Genomic DNA, 13,548 nt, shown 5'->3' with positions numbered 1-13,548 from the left:
TATTTATGGGAAAATCACCAATAGCAGGAAAGCGATCTCATTTAACAATCCTTTTTTTACCTCTTTGGAATCAGAAGTCCCAGTAGTGAACTGTAACTTGACTATTAACAAAATCACTAATGCACTGAACTCCTGATTAATGACATGTGATATAAATTTGTCATCTTTTAAAACTGGAAAACAATATCACTCACCAGGTCAAAGTAAATAATAAGGCTGCTAGAAGTTTTGGTCTGTAAACAGTATCTGGATTGTAAGTATTACTGTTTTAGCTGTCTTAGTTATTGGCTTAGGTAGGGTTTTAAGCCCGAAATATTCTGTATAAGGTACTTTTTAAAAATTATTTTCTGGCTGATATATTTTTTTTTTTTGTTTAAAATCACTCACCAGGATGAGTTTTTAATCTGATTCTTCCAGTCTCATCAATGATTTCCTGTTGCACCTGAATCTCCACGTCATACTGAAAGTAAGTGATGAGAATTCGCCATTCCTCCTCCCATACCAGTGTAAATCTGGGTGAATTGGATTCAAATTTATATGTGAATCTGAGTTCTGAAACGTTTAGAGAACCTATAACTCACAGTGGTTAAACAAGCCCCATGTAAACATGAAGATTAAAAACAAAACATTTAGCATAAATATGGCACTTTATCAACTAAACATACTCATGTTATAGATGATATACCAATTTTTTCCCAGATAGAAACAATGCTGTTAACAGCGAGGAACTCATTCTACACCTGAGCATGGTAAAAAAAATGTAAATAAAGAGCCTTTACCAAGGACTCAACTATGCACTGCTCAGACAAGTGATGGGGATGCTAACTTGAGGATTTTCCCTTTATGACCATTGTTGTTTGAAGTGTGGATACTGATATATTCATTAAAACTACCCACTTATCACATCCAAGATGAGGATGAGATTTTTCACCAATCATTCAACAATCGAGTATTGAATGATCAAGCAATTCATAGGAAAAATGGACCAGACATATGTTTATTTTTTAACCAAAAAAAAAGAATATAACCAGCAATAGAACTACTTTGCCTATCAGATCAAGAAAGGCTGGGGGTCTAAGCAAGAAAGAAAAAAAAAAAAGACATACCCCAGTGCAAAAACAAGTAAGGAAAAATAAATTCTAAAATAATCAAACTTGTCCTTCCTGGACATAAAAACAATGAAATACTCATACCTTGTCGCACTGTCCAGAGTGTTCATATCTTCTGCTTTGTAGAGCAACAGCCCGTGTTCACACAGCAGTGGTGCATTGACAATCTCAAGGATGCAATCAAGCTTTATAGAATGTCTGAAATGATACAAAAGATATAGCTTGATTAAGAATATGAAAATTCTAACACGAGAATTTTTTTTTTTTTCAAACAGAAAGTGAAGATCTTTAATACAACTTGTTTCAAACAAAACAAAACAAATCAATTATCAATGTTTCTAATAAAGCATTAAAAAAAGAGAGTCCCTTTTACTTGTTTTTACCAGGTGCTCGATACACAAGACTGTTTCAAGTACATATGAACCTTTAATTCTTGGCCTTTTTATTACCTTTTCACCTTAAACACTGACATAACGAATAAAATGCCATTTGACTTTCAAGCAAAAGTACATAAAATTTTGAAGCAAATATTTTGTAAGTTAAAAAATAAAAAAATCCAACAAACTCTTAAACATCCCCATGAACTCAGACATAACCCCCTTTACGAAAAAAAAAAGAAGACAAAATAGATCGTACTTCACAAATTTTCTCCAGCCTTCCACAAAGTTCATGCTGACAATGAAGGCTTTTCTTCCCTTCCAGACATCCAGGATTTTTGGACGATTACGGGAATGGTACAGATCTTGAAGGAGATCCTTCTGCCCCTGTCCTGCCAGCTTCCTTGACCTCTTCATATCCAACTCATGCTGCTGTGAGGCCTAGAATGTAATAAAATTTATCTTTTAATGCAGAAAGTTGAGCTCAGCTCAGTTTTTAATATTCCTCAGTTTAGTTTGTTAACTTTAGAAGTTTATTACAGCTTCCAAAATTTTAGGTCATTTCAGGGCCTAAGAAAAAGAGGATAGTAGACAATAAAAAAGGATAGAGAGATTTGATAATCGGTGACTTGGGTCACAAAAAGAAAAGAAGAGGAATAATTACAAGAAAATCCCAGCAGTAGGCTATCCTTGTGCCTTGCAAAATGACTCCCAAAGTCTCACAAAGACAACAGCATGTTTATAAATAAATTTTAATTTTCTTTCTCCTCGACTCATTAAGGTAGATTTAAACAACATTTGATACACCCTGTATAATTACATTATTTGTATTTTTCTTGACTTTTTGAATGAAATAATTGTCCATGAACATCTTACTGATTAAAAAAAAAGAAAATAAATCTTTAAAAAATTCTCTATCTCTATCAAGGAGTACTGAAGTGCCTGCCTGATAAACCTATCACTAGCTAAAATATAAAATAATTCTAAATTCAGAAATAATTCACTTATTCAACAAATTAAAATCAAAATCTTGAATTTCTTAGACCTTTAGTTGGTCTTGTAGGGTCATCACGCATTTCTGTAAGGAGCATTGTGGACTTTGGTTGGTACTTACCAAGCAGACATGGCACATAGGCGAGTTAGCAGTGAAAGATTGGATGTAGGGAAAGTAGTAGAGAAGCCTCTCCCACACCTCCTTCCTTACAAGACGACGACCAGATTGATCAATGCGAAGGTTACCATGTGAACACAATATCTCATCATTGAACACTTCATTCAAATCCTCATCATCCTCTTCATCTTCATCATTATCTCCTTTTTCTTCTTTCATTTCCTCATCTCCTCTGTCTTCGTCTTTATCTTTCACATTGGAGCTTTGCCCATTACAGGATTTTACAACAACGTTTCTCCCATCACAAGAATGATTTTTGATTTCACAATTACAAGAATCACCACAAACTTCATCAATCCTTTTCTCCTTTTCATTCACAAACTGATCACACAAACTGTTCACAACTGACTGTCTGTCAAATTTACATTCACTATACAAATGTTCTTTCTTAGAGTCTTCAATACTACCGCTACTACTACTGGTACCATTTGCAAGTCCATTATTTGAGCAGGATGAGCTAGAGGATACATTTTCATTACTGTTTGATTCTGAGGGTGAATGTGAATTTGATTGTTGTGAATGACTATGTCTTGAGGATGCCATTGGATTTGTTGAATTATCATTAGATGGCGAAGATGAAATGATGGGTTGATTTGAAGTTATGTATGTTTCATCTCTATTAGACGGAGAAGATGAGGAAACGTCATCTGTTGATGGAAAATGTGAATTTGTCCCTGATGAATTTCCATTTTCACAAAGAGAATCATTGTTTTTGATGAAGTCCAAGTGTTTAATCATTGATGTGCTAAGTGGTTCTGATGAAGTTGAGGTAGGATGAACGATACGAGATGGTGATGTTGTTGTTGTTGATTGGTGTAATGATGGGGATGAGGAGGAAGATGACGGAGGTGATGACGATGAGGATGGCACTTCAGATTGGGATGAAATAGGGAGTGAGGATGATTCTTCGCTTGAGATAGTTTGAACAGCAAATCGCTTCCAACTACGGAGATGCTTTGTGCTGACCCAGAAGTAATCCTCGCTAAAATTCAAAGCAAAAATAAAAAAATTAATAAATCAAGCAACAAATGTTACGGTTTAGGAAAATTAAAAAGTAATTGCACAATTATATTGCTTCTTTTAACTGCCATTTTTGGTCAATTTCTTTATGATTCAATTAACAACAATTATACATATAAAAAGACCTACTAACACTTCTCATTAAAAGCACATTACTTCACCAACACAAATCATACCATTTGCACGCTGTAAAATCGTATTTGGATTTTATCCAAGAATCTGATGTCCTATTTCATAAACCAAAAATCATATTTTCTCTCCCATTCCATTGTTGTTTTTCTTTCTTTTTCTTTTTTTTTTCCAGTCAGAAATTCTTCTTTTTAAGTCCGCTCTCTAGAGCTTATATTTTTTCATATCATAGAAAAGAAAAGAATCTAATCAATGATGTTGAAAAAATCAATTCCTGAAATGGCTGAATAAATAATAGACAATATATTTTATTGTAGATGCTATTAAGAAAATCCATGCAATCTCCAAAAAAAACAACAAAAAAAGAAAAAAAAAACAAAAACAGTCAACTTTCTTTAAGACCAACCAAAAGTCTATTCTATTTTCCTAAAATGTATTCAACACCTTTCCAAATTTCAAGACCAACATATCAACCTCAAGAAGTACAACTTACCCAGCATCAATAGGCAGATTGTATTGGTTCATTTTGATGTTTTTGGTCATGCTAAACAGTTTATCATCCTCCGACATGCACCTACGAAAACGCATCTCCCGACATTGTCTTCGAATGCATGTCTCACATAACAATAAAGGACTGAAAGAGAAATTAAAGTAAACATCACTAATAAAACTGAAAATTTTTATATATCATAAAGATCTAACACAATTAGAAATATACAATGCCTAAATAAATATTCTCTTTTGGCTTGGTACAAAATATGATCAATACCTATGGTCAACTGCGGCTCCAGAACTGACTTCTAGCTGGGAAGGTTGATATTATATGACTGTAAAATTTGACATGATGTAAATTTATTAACATTAAGCTGTTTTTTAAATTGTAAGCTATTCAAAAGAGAACCAGAACAAATATCCCATTTATATAACTAGCAAGAGTCTAAGTTTTGACTTTGTCAGTAATAAAGGTTTGAAATTTGAGATCACTGAATCTGTTCAATAATGCTGATAATAGTACAGATAATGTCAGAATCGATGATGACAAAAAAGATAATGTTTATAGTGATGATGATGATGATAGATTTGCATCAAATCATTTCAGTAGGGTGAAAAAACCCAAAACAAAACCTTCCAGATGGCTGTAAACATTGGCAAACTTTGACCTGTGAAATCAAATTGAAAATATGAAAAATAAATACTGGAAGAATTGTTACTCACTGATTTCATGTGAATACTCACCCTTTGTATCTCCTATCAATGGGAAACTTTGAAAATAAACTTGCTGCCTATGAAAGGAAAAACAAACAAACAAAAAATCATTTTATATGAAATGTATCGAGAGTAAACACCATGTTCAAAGTGCTTTACAATCTTTAAAAATCATCTGATGGTAGACTGCATATATGTTAACATAGTATGAGTAAAATTTTCAGGCAAAGAAGCTGTTGCTTTACACCAAAAGGATCTCCCATAAGATGAAGTATGTGTGTAAAATACTTTTCCAAAGGGCATTCGGACAAAGAGCCCCCAGACTTTGTCCAAAAGACTCTAAATTTATAACTCATTTTTAATTGGACTAGCTCTTGATCCCACCAAATTATATAAAATCAAGGGTTGTGAATTACATTTTACTGAGTCAAAGCAAAAACAAACATCGGTGACTTACCCCTTTGCCAGATATGCACTTCATTTTGATGACTTCATCAGCCAGCATTTTCCCATGTGGACATCGTGGGATTCGATTGGCTACTTTTTCCATCTGGGTTGGCTTGGCAAGCCATGACGACAACCATGCAGTTGATACCCATTCCCATGAATCATCTGATAAAACAAATAATCATTAATATATTATTTTTGTTAAATTGTGAAGGAGGAGCAGGCAACGTTAGTGATTATTATCATTATCATGAAATAAACATATATTATACAAGTGATTTCTCCAAAACCAAATAATAAACTGTAAAACATTCAGGAAGAATTGTAGATTTAAAAACGTCAATAATCTTTTCTGACACATATGCACGAGCTTCCCATATTGCAATATGCATACATTGCTTTACATAATAACCGAAAATTCTGTCACATATCTCAAAGATTCAATAAAATACATCCTTAACATATTTGAGGACTTTCTGGGCTAGTATAGAACTAAGAATGTATATATGACCCAAATCTTACCTAGGTTTGTTACTGGAAGCTCGTTATAAATGATCTTCATCTCCTCGTATTCCTCTTTGGTCTTGTTGATGTTATCTTTCTATTGACATGAATTAAGAGCAAGAAGATAATTAAGAAAACATAACACAATCCAACTTAATTCAAGGTAAATGAGACAGTAAACTGTTGAAATGGTTGGTATTAACACTATAAGCTTTTCAGTCCACAATAACAAGTGATAATATTTGAATACTTTACTCAAATACTTTTTAGGATGCGCTGACAGCATAAACGGTAGACCACTCCACAATAAAGATAACAGACCACATTTAATTCCAGGTAGTGACCATCGATCGGTATCACTAGATAAACAACAAAGACTGATATTCCTGTGTCACACAGGAAGTGACTCTTTTTTGTCTGAAGAACAAATAAATGAGGTTCTTTGATACAAATTTTTCCCACGTTTCGATTTAGCTTTTAAGAGAGAATAAACGAGTGATTTACTAAAGTTTTATATCAGCCGTCACCACTGAGATAATTACTTTTATCATTTTATAGAGAATAAAGAGGTAACCAAGGTAAACACCAGCAACTTAGTTAGACCAAGTAATCTGTGTGACACAAATATTGCTCTGCACATGACAATTTCGGTAAAATTTTACAAACGGAAAGAGCGGCCTTGGCCGTCTGGTCATGCCCATGGTAGTGACAGACGTTTATCTCCTCTGACTTCTCTCTCCACCCAGCAGTGTTTGGGTTTGTGATCTGGCAGGATACTAGTACTTAATAATAGATGTGACCCGTCCATAAAAAACATCATTTTGATTCATAATGAGAGACCAAGAGCTTCCACCCAAATACATTGAAATGAATCTCTTTTTTAATCTTAGTATAAACAATACCTGTTCCTCAAGCATCTGCTGTATCCATTTCTCGAATTGCAAGTTGTCATTGTCCACATGACCCCTGACAGAGGCTGGCAACAGACTAGCTAAGTCTTGACACTCACTACTATTTTCTCCTGGAAATAATTTTTTTGAAAAATGCTTTCATAAATGGGGATATATTTTTAAAGCAGCTTTTCCATTATAAACCCCCCCCCCCACCCCCCAAAAAAAGAAAAAAAAAACCACAAAAAAACACGAAAATTGAGAATATCATTACCCGGGTAAAATATGTGACTCAGTTAGTGATTGGAATACAAAATCAACAATAATTCACAACATGGATTTCTATTATCTTCCTAAGAGCTTAATTCTTACTGACAAGTTTTATGGACACTGGAACATTTTTTGTTTAGATTTATGATTTTGCACAAACATAGAATCAAAATTGGAACAAAGCGTGAATAACCTCCATCATTAATATTACAACCATTTGTTTTTTTGTTTTTCTGAAAGGGGAGTGAAAAGATAATCATAGTCATTAGTCACATAATTTCAATTAAAAACTAAAATCAGTTTTTCAATATTGGGTCAAAATGATAAATTCATTACTTTACAAAATGGAGCATTGCAGCTGTCACTAGCATCCTACTTAAATAAGAATAATCTTCATACCTTTTGGAGACTGTTCCCTTTGTGCATACACCAACATGTAAGCATTTCGAGATGAATGAACACCTTTGGTGACCTTTGGGGCTTTCTCTGTGCTGCCTTCTGATGGTGAGACTGGAAATAGATATGAAATCGAAAATCATTCCTTTTAAACAAAAAAATGACAAACATATCATAACAATAACAGCCAATGTATAATGAGAAAAAAATCCCCCCCCCCCCCCCCCCACTCTTATCCTAACTATATTTATTATCATTAAAAAGAAATTTTAAATTTCATGCTCTTATACCACCGAGCAATGGATAATAAAAAAAAGAAAAAACAAAAAAGACAAAAACATACAAAAAACAACAAGCAACAAGGTAATGTCAGTAAGAAAAGAAAAAAAAAGTGATATTTCTAACTCTCTCGTGTCTCCAAGAACTGAACAAATTTTGTCTGATTTCCATTTATGTTCAAGTCAAGGAATAAGGTATCTTTATACCAACTTGAAACAATACGAATTTGGCTTACCTAGCTGTATATTGTCCTCCTTCCCCAGTTCAAGTTTCCACTGCTTCATCTTTTCAATTTCCTCATCATTGAATTTATACCACACACCTGACTTGTGCTCCCTTATGTGGGCGATATAATGACCACTGGGGATTTGAAATAGAAACATGAATAAGTCTAAAAAACGGTATGGACTGATATATTTTCTTTTTCACTGCAATTAAATGATGAATATTGATCTCATATATAAAATCAGCTCTGCATAAATCAAGTAATGACCATAAAGTTTTTGTTGGTGATTTTGTGACAGAAGGAAGAGCTCATTGGCAGTCCAGATCATCAAACAGTTTCCAGGGGGTGGGGGAAGGCTTATATAGATTATGCGGTAAAGACTAAGGGAGTTTATTTTTGACATTTTACATGGTTCAGTCCCTTGATTACGGAACAGATTTCTTCAAAATGGAGACCAAAATGGGATTGATCCATGTCACATAAAATTCGGAAAACTGGACAAAGGGTGTCAAGACTTATCCTCCAATCACGCACCATCACAATTTTAGCCATCTAATATTGTTGTTATTATTATTATAATCATCATAATCATTATTATCATCATCAAAACAAAAAACAAAAACAACAACAAATAACAGCATCTCTTTCTGATTTTTGTCCTTTTTTTATTTTTGAGCGTGTTAGTCTATTCTTTTCTCCTTTATTGTTTGGCCATGTTCCGTTTGTGAGCATAAATTTCTTTTTTTTAAAATAATTTTTTCTCTCTGATGATTCGTTACGTGTTTCTGATCGAGATTATTTATTTATTTATTTATTTGTTTATGTCTCTGATTATATTGTTGTTTCTTAACGAGATTGTTTCTTCCTTTTTTTACCTCGATTATATTTTTCTGAGCAAGATATTTCATATTATATTTTTTTCTATCTGACCATTTGATTGCCCTCTGAATGTTGTTTTTAAAAAAAATTATTATTTATTTATTCTTTTAGTATGCACTTTTTGAGATTGGAGCTGGTTTGCAACGCTCTGTAGAAATAACTTTTTTTAAATGTTGCGGAACCAGGATTCGAACACACAGCGACATGCCTTCTAGGACAGATGACTTTACCCATTCTGCCACGACATCCACATGAATGTCGACACATCTTGTTTATATATAGTAACCTACTATCCATTGACTGGCTTATTGTTGGATAATTTTATAATTTTTTTGGTATTTTATTAACTTCACTTATTTCTATGTGCATGTTCCCAATGTAAACAACGCAATCGGAAGTTACAATGGTCCTACTTCAAGGGAAGCAACCGTGGATTATATATGCGTGACATCATCGGCAAACTCTCTAAATGGGCTCCTCCAAATAATTTGATTGATATGACAGGCTTATCGTCTCATCATCTCCTTTGCATGTCAAATCAAACTATATGTGAATGAAACCCATCTTTAGTGGCAAAATCAAAAGGATAGAAACGGAAAGAGTGATACTTTATTGGAGTAGTGTATTTACCATCTAGAACAACCTTTGGATGCCATTCCAAATCACAAAATTTCAATTAAATAAAATAATAAAAAACAATGCCGAGCACGGTTTTGACATTTTAAACTAATAACTGTTTCTCTCAGAGCTCTGCAAAAATTGCAAAGTTGATCATACCTGATCAAAAGTCTACGAAGAATGTACTCCACTTTTAAGTAAATTCTTACAGACCAATCATTTAATTTGATGCAGATTCAAGAATATAACGCTACTGAAAAATGCTATTAATGTAACATAATAGGGTTGAAAATAAAAGAAGTCTGGCCATCACCTGTTAGCTGTGGGACCACTGTGTATTAAGACAGCCACCAATTCATACACTGCCATTCCTTCCTCTACATCATTGCCAAGAAATGGCTTCATGTCTAAGGTCTCCGGAAACTGGATGAAACTGCTTAATTTCTTTTTATGGCCTTTATTTCTGTGTATGAAAGACAACATATATTAAATCATACTACAATAAAACTTAAAAGTTGCAATGACGTTGCTTCAGACATCCTGAGAACCATGCAACTTCTGTACTTATTTCTATATCAAATATATAATCTGTTTCCTCAAAACTATAATATGCTGGAATGATTTAGTTTTTGAAAATTGAATTTATAGCCAAATATATGAGACAAAAGAAGAAGAAGAAAAGAAGAAGAAGAAGAAGAAGAAGAAGAAGAAGAAGAAGAAGAAGAAGAAGAAGAAGAAGAAGAAGAAGAAGAAGAAGAAGAAGAAGAAGAAGAAGAAGAAAAAGAAGAAAAAGAACAAGAGGTGAAGGAGGTGCAGTCGTGTGTGAAGGAGGAAAAAGAGAAAAATTTAAACAATCATGGTCGTGAGGAAAGAAAACTTCTGCTGAGAGCAGTCAATCACCTTTCGAAGAAAAATATTTATTTTGCACTCATCATTCCATTCCTGTTGACTTTCAAACGGAAACAAAGAAAGCGTATGAACGGAGATTGTCAACCAGAAAAATGTGTGTGTCGGTAGCAAAAAAAAAAGAGAGAAACACGCTGTGTGTTGATAACTGACCACGCATGTGCTCGGTGATTTGCGACAGGACACTGTCACCCCTCTCCCTCTCGCCTGTGGCATAGTAGGCAGTGAATATATCCACGTCCAGCGGAGGTGCAGATGGTGATTATTGACAAGATGGAATGATAATATACGTAGCTGACTAGTTTGTTTTGTTTTTGACGTGACAAAGAAAATATCTTTTTTTATTTTTAAAGTCAGCGCTTGAAACAGAATAAAAACCAATTTTTTCGAGGCACGAAATAAAACTCTTTCATGTTCTTTTTTGTTGGTTCTATCTTTGACATTACGAATTTTCTTTTTACTTTTACTTTTTTTTCCTTTTCTTTAATGTCAGCACTTAAAAGAATTTATCGAGCAAAATCGTACCATTGGAAATCCAACAATTGTCGGAAGATTTACGGGCCTGATATCAGCACAAAGAAATAGAAAAATGGTAAACTACACTGCTAAATTTAGATGTGATTATAAATTAAAATTATTCCTTACTTGTCAAAAACAAATCGCAATAACTGCAAATTGAGAACGGGTGGAAGCTTTTTCAACTCAATGGCACGAGTTGCATTCTGTTTGCTGTTGCACTTGGAACACATGTACTGATTATCTCCTTCCAATTTCTCTTTCTGAAATAGTTACAGTATACATTGAAACAGAGAAAATATAAATTGTGAATTTTTCCTATATCCATTAAAACATATAAATAAAAAGAAAGGGTACAGTATTTTGTCAAATCATTTCAAAATGGTTGCAAATATGAGAACAAATCAAACATATTCTCCATCAGACTCATCATTAATAGGGTTTACCTTCTATCTTCATAATTTGTGATGCATCAAACCAGTTCAGTATGGAGGCTATGCATATTCAAAACGAAAGTTACAATTTTAAAATCAAACAAATGCACCCCAAACATTTAAATTTATCAATTTAAAAAAAATACCATTTAAAATAAAATTGAGACGACAAAATTTGAAGTTGTGGAAAAGAAGATTAGAAAAGAAACAAGATTACTACAAATTAGTCTTTTACACAAAGGAATCAGTGAAAAAAAAAAGGTAATAAAAGACCTTAAGGAAATCCTTGATTGATGCTGTTAGTGATGAATGACCACGGATATTCAAATCCAACTCATAGAAAGTGGCGGGTGTCTCAGACTGACTACCACAGTTTTGACATCTGACAGGATAATAAAAAGAGAGTGAGGGGATTACAGGTTCATATTTAAGCACAGTACAAAGGCTTTATAAATACACTAATTTCACATAAAAGAAAGTAAGAAATCTGATGGCAATTACATGAATCGATGATCCATTTTTATCTTCAAAATGATTGATCTTAAAAGTTTTTTATCTTCCATAATGAAGAAAAAAACAAAAAAAGAAGAAAATTTTAATCCGTGTTATACAAAAATAAAATCAAAGGAGGACCACTGGAAATAAATTCTTTCATAACTTTGCTTTTTAAATGGAAGGAATATGTAAATAGACTTACACAGTGACATAATGGTAACGACCACAAAACTGCTGGTCTATCACATTCTGTTTGCCTGGGATGGTGCTGGACAGGGCACTTTCCAACACTTGGAGGAAGAGCTTGGAGAATTCTTGAGCATCCTGAAAACAATGTGCAATATGGAATGTGAAATAATATAAAAAGTGATGGTGACGGTGATGTTTAACATGCTTTTTCCCTGTGCAATTTTAAATCGCCTTGTCTGTCACTGTATTAAAATATACATTAAAAAAGTAAGCTGTGATAATTGTGTTTCAAGCTCTCAAATCCAAAAGGTAAACCAATGTTAACTCACTTGAGTTCGATTTTCAACCATGCTGAACTTGAAAGAGTTGAAGAATGCATCAAAACAAATGTAATTTTAAAAAACTCAAAACAAAACAACTTTTATCACCAAAATTCAACAGAATTCTTTTTTCTAATCTATGATAGTGGCAATAATAATTCAGACCATGATTAGATTATCATCAAGTTAAAAAAAGCACTCTTACTTGCTGCTCTCCTGCATCAAGTCCTAGACAGTCAATAAGGGGTGTTGGATCAGCGTAACTAAGTGGTGAAGAAATAAAAAGTTAATATAAACAGTTAAAAGAATAAAAGCAAGCGTTTAAAATCTTATATGGTAGTGTGTTGCTTATGACATATGCATGTAGGACAGTTTTGAATAAGTAATGTCACCAAGTGAAAAAAAACAACAACAATTATTCAGGGTTGCCAATTCAGGAGGCAAACATGTACTGAACTTTTACACAAAGACATAAACCAACCCCTTTCTGAGTGCTGAACTCCAATATTTACTTTCATTTCAGTTTAGCATGCTATTGGAAAATATACTGAGGGCTTCTAACATACTGAACTCCGTAAATATACGGAAAATTGGCAACCTTGAATTATTGGCAAAATGTGTAAATTTCATGCTGGAGTAACGTAACAACAATATTGAGTGTATAGAATGCCTGACATATCACAAAATTATATATTTAAACCTCATTTGCAGTACTTCTTCGTCTTTCGCAGAAAGCCAAACATAGAAATATAATTTTTAAAAACAAACAATAAACGAAAACACCCCCCTCCACTTCTCTCTCTCTGTAACAAAAAAAAAAGAAAAGAAAAATCAGCAACAACAAAAGACAGTTTGTTTTTTTAAAACATCACATAATTTCATACCATCGATTGCTTAATTGCATCAAGGCAAATATAACTTGGAGATGTCCACAGATAGAATCTGGTTTCCATCCTTCAACTGAAAGAGAAAAAAATAAAATAAAGACAACCAATTACATTCATTATTCACAACTAACTTTTACTAATGAAAAATGAAAAAAAAAATTGGAAAAAGAAAAAATAATTACAACAATAATTATAATAAAAAATACAATAATTATAATAAATATTACTAATTATAACACTTGATCCTGTCTACATAAGCACTAAACACTTTAAAATGACG

At 33.1% G+C, this 13,548-nt stretch overlaps 1 protein-coding gene across 2 annotated transcripts in view; it reads right to left on the bottom strand.

Annotated features, from left to right (window-relative positions):
* The window catches only part of LOC144970771 (ubiquitin carboxyl-terminal hydrolase 48-like), a 30,558-nt gene that overhangs the window by 9,101 nt on the left and 7,909 nt on the right, over positions 1 to 13,548 (bottom strand). For both annotated transcript variants that reach the window (XM_078910776.1, XM_078910777.1), the window contains exons 5-21: positions 13,266 to 13,341; positions 12,587 to 12,644; positions 12,075 to 12,196; positions 11,651 to 11,759; positions 11,073 to 11,206; positions 9,835 to 9,984; positions 8,034 to 8,158; positions 7,523 to 7,633; positions 6,866 to 6,984; positions 5,982 to 6,060; positions 5,470 to 5,624; positions 5,043 to 5,089; positions 4,300 to 4,440; positions 2,601 to 3,639; positions 1,746 to 1,927; positions 1,194 to 1,307; positions 388 to 512 (exon numbers count right to left, since the gene is read on the bottom strand). In XM_078910776.1, the coding sequence (XP_078766902.1) occupies positions 388 to 512; positions 1,194 to 1,307; positions 1,746 to 1,927; positions 2,601 to 3,639; positions 4,300 to 4,440; positions 5,043 to 5,089; positions 5,470 to 5,624; positions 5,982 to 6,060; positions 6,866 to 6,984; positions 7,523 to 7,633; positions 8,034 to 8,158; positions 9,835 to 9,984; positions 11,073 to 11,206; positions 11,651 to 11,759; positions 12,075 to 12,196; positions 12,587 to 12,644; positions 13,266 to 13,341 (2,886 nt within the window). The remainder of the gene's footprint in view (positions 1 to 387; positions 513 to 1,193; positions 1,308 to 1,745; positions 1,928 to 2,600; positions 3,640 to 4,299; positions 4,441 to 5,042; positions 5,090 to 5,469; positions 5,625 to 5,981; positions 6,061 to 6,865; positions 6,985 to 7,522; positions 7,634 to 8,033; positions 8,159 to 9,834; positions 9,985 to 11,072; positions 11,207 to 11,650; positions 11,760 to 12,074; positions 12,197 to 12,586; positions 12,645 to 13,265; positions 13,342 to 13,548) is intronic.

This window comes from Berghia stephanieae, chromosome 4 (genome assembly GCF_034508935.2).
Source record: "Berghia stephanieae isolate SIO BIC M18660-M18661 chromosome 4, UCSD_Bste_1.3, whole genome shotgun sequence".
Lineage (NCBI taxonomy): Eukaryota > Metazoa > Mollusca > Gastropoda > Nudibranchia > Aeolidiidae > Berghia > Berghia stephanieae.
The sequence above is the reverse complement of the archived record's forward strand: the minus strand, read 5'-3'. Positions and strand labels throughout refer to the sequence as shown.